The 7128-nt window shown below is 41.4% G+C and overlaps 1 protein-coding gene across 1 annotated transcript in view; it reads right to left on the bottom strand.

Moving 5' to 3' along the window:
* The window catches only part of LOC146009634 (piezo-type mechanosensitive ion channel component 2-like), an 87740-nt gene that overhangs the window by 2406 nt on the left and 78206 nt on the right, over positions 1-7128 (bottom strand). Inside the window, exons 47-52 of the mRNA XM_083150085.1 lie at positions 6670-6858; positions 5174-5266; positions 3793-3962; positions 2332-2448; positions 970-1049; positions 349-577 (exon numbers count right to left, since the gene is read on the bottom strand). Coding sequence (XP_083006211.1) covers positions 349-577; positions 970-1049; positions 2332-2448; positions 3793-3962; positions 5174-5266; positions 6670-6858 — 878 coding nt within the window. The remainder of the gene's footprint in view (positions 1-348; positions 578-969; positions 1050-2331; positions 2449-3792; positions 3963-5173; positions 5267-6669; positions 6859-7128) is intronic.

Raw genomic sequence — 7128 nt, 5'->3', positions numbered from 1 at the left:
AAGTTGTCCAGTGTGTATGGGTCTTTATTGATTTTGAGAGAGTCTGTGCATTATGGGCCAGTTTGCCCTGTTTAATGAAGCATTCTAGTATTTTATGGCATCATACAGATATAGCCATGCTCATGGTGGCTGTGACTAAGCGCAGGTTTGATTGGTTTGCCACAATATGCACGCAGATGTGTCTTGGTTGCACCCGTGGCCATTACGTTTACAATATACATAAAATATTACTTCCTGGTGTACTGAGTTGAGGTACAACTACTTGTGCCAGGGCTATCGGTGCGGCTGCACCTGAGCCACGATGAGTATGTCACCGTAGTTGCATGGTGGAAAACTAAAGACTCTTACCCATATCCAGCTAGAAATCCCAGGCTCTGAGGGCTGGCTTTATCATTGTATATAACAAGTTCAATATTCTGGCTACATCCATGAGGGCTGCAGGCTGGGTTCCACTCCTGAATCAACCACCACTCTGTCACCTGGCTTGAGTTGTTACTAAACGAGAGCTGCTGTAGTTTCAGGGTTAAATTACGGAAAAAGGCATACTTCTGGGTGTCTTCTGGTTTCTCTGAGTACTCTGCATAAAGAGCACAATGATAATGTAAAGCTCAAGAGTACAGGCCTTTAGTGTAAATGCCATTTTGCTACACCATTAAAATGAGATGGTACTGCCTGCAAGATCGGATGGCATATTAGGTTGTTCCTTTGAGTGCAGAGCACCCGCGTGCAAAATATATTTAAATTAAATATAGTGTGGAAGGAAAGCTTTGTTAGCAGCAAGTACAAGTTGGCACTGATGATTATCAAACCAAGTGATTGGGTTGGGGAGGCACAACAAGCCCTTCTGTCTTGTGAAGACACAAAGATGTGTGCAACTCTGCATATGGGCAAATATTGATTTATTCCCTTGCTCATGAAGCTGCTACAGCCAATCTATGTCGCACCCAAGGTTTCTGGTCTTGACATTACCTGTTTGAAGTCTGTGGGCAATTTTAGCTTCAGGTCCAGCATTTGCTCGCAAGTGTTTTGGCAGCATATTCTTTAGCATCCTAGTAAAAGGACAATAGAATCATTTATTCAGCAATACAAATACTATATTAAAAAAATCTAGCTTTATCAGTGTGAAAACTCGTCCTATTGAGCTATTGTCTATGTGGGGGTGATTCAATATCTTCTGCTGCCCACAGCAATATTGCATACCCATTGGCAGCTATTTAGTTGTTTCTGCTGATGAGCACTATTGCAGCCTTGTGAGGTAGAAATCAGAGAAAATCCCTGGTATGGGTGCGGTGCGCCAACCAGGACTGTAGATGGTTTAGCAGCTTTACTTGGCTGAGCATGGTCTATTTGGGTGCAACTTGTGCGAAAAACAACAACCAAATGAATATTGTCCCATCAGTTTAGATTGGGAGAAGAAGTGATCAGGTGTGCAAAACAATTGAATCCCCCTTAGGCAGGTACTTCCCAAAACTGTTAGCAACAGAAGACAAAGATTGATATTAGCTGACATTGATATTTTTATATTAATTTTCTATAATGCAATTTTAAATGCTAAATGTATTAAGCAGATACTAAAGTGCATGATGAATGTCATATCTAGCTGCAACAAATATAATTTGGGAACAATGGGACAGATGTATTAAGCCTGGTAAAGTGATAAAGTGGTGGTAAAATAGAAGATAACGTACGAGCCAATCACCTGTGTTTGAAAAATGACCGTTACGAGGAGTGCACTTTTAGTTCCCCTACACTATGCGATTTGGGCCTGATTTACCCGATTTTGGCGGAACGGGTGAAATCGGCCCGCTGGCACACACCTATCTGCAGAGCAGGGAAGCGCCAAGCGGGAGAACGTGGTAAAAAGAGGCTTAAGAAAAGGGTGTTGTGTTGGAAATACTACAGAATCAGGAGGTGAGAAAGACTCCATCGTAGTGAGTAGTGAAATTAAACAGCAGATGTGGATTTCCAAGGGATAGGAATGGAGAGTTTTAAGGGGTGAAGACTAACAATTTTACTTTTCATGGTAAATAGAATTGTTGGACTTATAAATGAGGTATCCTCTACCCTCTAGTAGATGGTAACCAAAGTTATCATATGAACATTCTCATAAGCACAAAGTCGTATAGCTAAAAATAATTAAATTGGAAATAAACTAAAAACCTGAATAATAAAGATCACCTAGTGTCTACACACATTGGGGACAGCAATGGACAGTTAGGCAAGAAATTAGCTAATGATCTCAGGGTACTGATTGCTACATGAATCATATTCAGCTCCCAGGCAGCACATTCCCTTCAAGGGAACCCAGCTGTACAATAATGTAATACATACACTGGCTCTTTCCGCTCGCCTCTCAGTATCTCAACAATATGATCACGGGTGTCCGCATCCTCATAACTCACAGTGTGCTTCCCAAAACACTCTGCGCTCTTTACAATAGATGCATTCCTGGAAAATAAAATAATACAATACTTTGTTATTTATATACACTACCATTCAAAAGTTTGGGGTCCTTATTTTTTTTTTAAAATCAAATTTTTTTCAACGAAGATTATATTAACTTATGCACAACTGAGCAAGAATACAAGAACATTAGGGTCTCTAGTTTGAGAAATAGATGCCTCACAGGTCCTCAAATAGCAGCTTCATTACATGGTACCTGTAAGACGCCAGTGTAAATGTCTACAGTGAAGAAGCGACTCTGGGATGCTGGCCTTATAGGTACAGTGACAAAGAAAAAGCCCTATCTGAGACTGGCCAATAAAAGGAAAAGAATAATATGACATTGGACAGAGGAAGATTGGAAAAATGTGTTATGGACAGACAAATTGAAGTTTGAGGTGTTCGGAGAACACAAAATAACTTTTGTGAGATGCAGAACAAGTAAAAGATGCTGGAAGAGTGCCTGACACCACCTGTCAAGCATGGTGGAGGTAATGTGGGAAATTTGTACAAGGTAAAGGGGATTTTGAATAAGGAAGGCTATCACTCCATTTTGCAATGCCATGACATACCCTGTGGACAGCGCTTAATTGGAGCCAATCTTCCAACAGGAAAATGACCCAAAGCACACCTCCAAATTATGTAAGAACTATTTAGGGAAGAAGCAGGCAGCTGATATTCTGTCTGTAATGGAGTGGCTAGCGCAGTCACCAGATCTCAATCCCATTACGCTGTTGTGGGAGTAGCTTGCCTGTATGGTACACAAGAAGTGCCCTACAAGCCAATCCAACTTGTGGGAGGTGCTTCAGGAAGTGTGGGGTGAAATTTCTTCAGATTACCTCAACAAATTTAACAGCTAGAATGCCACCCCCGGACCACCACCTAGATTCACCTATGGTAAGATGTACTGTAGCAGCATCATGGAGGGTGTAATGGTTAGCATTACTGCCTCACAGCGCTGAGGTCATGGGTTTGATTCCCACCATGGCCCTAACTGTGCAGAGTTTGTATATTCTCCCAGGGTACTCTGGTTTCCTCCCACAATCCAAAAATACACTGGTAGGTTAATTGGCTCCCAACAAAATTAACCCTAGAATGTCTGTGTGCGTGTATATGTGGTATGGAACATAGATTGTAAGCGCCACTGGAGCAGGGACTGATGTGACTGTTCAAGTATTCTCTGCAAAGTGCTACAAAATATGTGTGCGCCATGGCCTTTATTCAGATCTGATCGCAGTACAAATTTGTTTGCAAAATGGGCAAAACCATTTGCACTGCAGGTGGGGCTGATGTAACATGCGCTGAATAAGGGCCTATATAAGAAACTATTAATAAATGAATGTGCAGTACCTGAGAATGCTCCAGTGAATATCAAAGTTTATTTGAGTGGATCTGGACAACTCCTCTATCATTGCATCCCGGCTTGCTGGGCTGATCGTCCACAGGAGGCTGGCATTACTCTTTATCTTGGCAGTAACAATGTCCTCGGGCATGTAATTAACAATGAACTGCATTGCTGACTGGAGATAGAATAAAAATAAAATATGCAATTAGAGCTGCCCTGCTGCAAGGCTTTATGACTTATACAGTTGTGTGTCCAACACGGCAGAAACTCCCAAACACTGGGCCCGATTCAATTCTGGGCACAGAAGTGTGAAAATCGCAATCCAGTGATTTGTGAACTTCTGTGCATGCACAGCGCATGCAGCATGCATGTGTAAAGTCTCAAACTGTGGTTGCATCCTGGAAGAATGCGACTGTAGTTTGAGGGGGCGGTGATGCGACATAGGGGGGGCAGCTCTGCTGGCAGGGGGCTGTCTTAGAGATCCAAACACATCACATTTTTGCGAAGCAATCACTAATGGATTACGATAGCATCACGATAAGGGACTTTTGCATGCTGTGTGGCCATGTGCTGTGCTGGACGAGCCCCGGGATGTGAGAGACACTAGTTGCAGTTTTATTTTTATCACGGATGGTGTAATGGTTAGCCTTACTGCCTCACAGCACTAAGGTCATGGGTTTAATACCCCCCATGGCCCTAACTCTCCGTATTTGCGTGGGTTTTCTCCGGGTACTCCGGTTTCCTCCCACAATCCAAAAATATACTGGCAGGCTAATTGGCTCCAAACTAATTAACCCTAGAATGTCTGTGTGCGTGTGTACATGTGGTAGGTAATATAGATTGTAAGCTCCACTGGGTCAGGGACTGATGTGAATGTTCAACTATACTCTGTCAAGCGCTGCAGAATATGTGTGCGCTATATAAGAAACTGTAAATAAATAACTGATACTGAATCAGGCCATTATACACTGTGTAGAAAGATATAGTTCTTCATTTTCCAATATTGCCACTGGAAAAACTAGCTAAAATTACTACTCTTATCAATGACATTAAGAACTATTCAGAAATATACAGTAAAAATGGAACAGAAAGCACTTTTTTTTTAAAGATACCTTTATATGTGTATCCAGCATCTTAAAGTAAGCTTCATGTAAGCCTCTACTGCTAAAACCTATGCACCATCGGAAGATACATAGAAGCTACACATAACGGATCCATAGACCATGTATGTGAAATCTGCATCACAGTTTTGGATTCTGAAATTGCACGTATATTTGATGCATGTAACTACATAGTCGGCGCAACCACAGGTGGTTTGATTCAGAAATATAATTGTGCTCCATATTCCATGCACATACCACTCTTTTCATATGTCCATATACTCACAGGATGTAAGGCATATCTATATGTCAATTCATCATATGCAGCCTGGGAATAGGGGACGAGATTCTGTTGCTGAGCACTCATAGTGAACAGAGGCTGAAAGAGGAAAATAATGATTATGATGTAATGTTGTACTCTAACACACACTTTCATTATAGCCTATTATCATTACCAAAGTCCACTAATAAGCGCTATACATGCTGAACATTGAAATTATGTTACAGATCATTCTTTGATAAATGAGTCCTTCATGAAAGTGAACCACTGAAATGGAATAAACAACAAAAGAAAGCAAAACATATGGGATTGCCTATATTTTCATATTTTTTAATAATAAAAAAGAGAATGATTACACTTAATATACACAATAAAATACTTTAAAATAAATGCAGTGTACTCTCCCCTATATATGGCATGTAGTTTTGGGGCAGTCCTCCTTGGAAAAAAACAGTTGGAGCGAATGGCAATGTCAGAATTTATGAGAGTAAGCGATTGGAATCTAACCACTTGGAATTTGGGATATTTTCCGGGCTTGGGTCCGTGGTCCTCACTATTATTGCGGAATTTGTAGATGGATAAATCTTATAGCCGCTGGAGGATGATCAAGAACCTTGTGGAGCTTTCCCAGTTCGTGGTATTCAAAGCAAGATTTTCTCTCAGAGGGTGACAGTTTTGCCAAATGGATTGGGGGCAATTTCCAATGGAGGTGGAAAAAGCTGAAACATTCAGCGAAACGCGTCAGTGGGTCACTGTACTCACCCTTCTTCCTGGCACACTTCTAAGCGCAGTACCATCCTCCACCTCCATTGGCGACTTCTGGAAGTTGCCCCAATCCATTTGGCAAAACTGTCACCCTCTGAGAGAAAATCTTGCTTTGAATACCACGAACTGGGAAAGTTCCACAAGGTTCTTGATCATCCTCCAGCGGCTATAAGATTTATCCATCTACAAATTCCGCAATAATAGTGAGGACCACGGACCCAAGCCCGGAAAATATCCCAAATTCCAAGTGGTGAGATTCCAATCGCTTACTCTCATAAATTCTGACATTGCCATTCGCTCCAACTGTTTTTTTCCAAGGAGGACTGCCCTAAAACTACATGCCATATATAGGGGAGAGTACACTGCATTTATTTTAAAGTATTTTATTGTGTATATTATGTGTAATCATTCTCTTTTTTATTATTAAAAAATATGAAAATACAGGCAATCCCATATGTTTAATTCTATCTAGCGCTGCCACTTGCTTTCTTTTGTTGTATATTCCTGCTCCCAAGGGCAGGGGCAAACGCAGGATTTTCATGAGGGGGTTTCCTTTATGCACACCCACATACGCACACAAACATACATACATACATACATACATACATACATACACACACACATTCTTCTGTACTTACACATATAGCATGGAATCATGGTAAAGTGTGATAGTAGATTTGTACCAGCAACGTCCCTATTGCCTTTTTATTACTGATAACACAATTCAGGTTTGTTACCTCGTAACCACTGATGCTGATCTGAATGGAGACATCCAAAGGTTGATTGGTCACCCCAGCCACAGACTTCACCAATGACATAAAGAGGAGGGGGAACCAGACAATGCAAATCAGGGCAAAAATGATCACTCCACCCATTCCATACTTGACAATCTTCTTCTTTTTCTGTCCTGGGGGTTCTGGGTATTTCTGCAGACAGAAACAATATATTGTAATTGTAACAATGACAGGCTGCTGGTGTCTGTCAGCATTTGGGGAACTACAAAGATATCATACCCTCCAACTGTACCTTTTTGGCAGGTACAGTACCATTTTTATGGCCTGTACCTTTTTTTGGGTCTCCAAATGCCCATTGTAAGTATCGGAAAGGTGGGCGTGGTCACATCCCTTGTGCCCGTGACCACGCCCCCTTTCTGAATTTGTACCGGTTTTTGCTCTTCAGATGTTGGAGGGTATTAT

This window comes from Crinia signifera, chromosome 6 (assembly GCF_055691185.1).
Source record: "Crinia signifera chromosome 6, ASM5569118v1, whole genome shotgun sequence".
Taxonomy (NCBI): domain Eukaryota; kingdom Metazoa; phylum Chordata; class Amphibia; order Anura; family Myobatrachidae; genus Crinia; species Crinia signifera.
The sequence above is the reverse complement of the archived record's forward strand: the minus strand, read 5'-3'. Positions and strand labels throughout refer to the sequence as shown.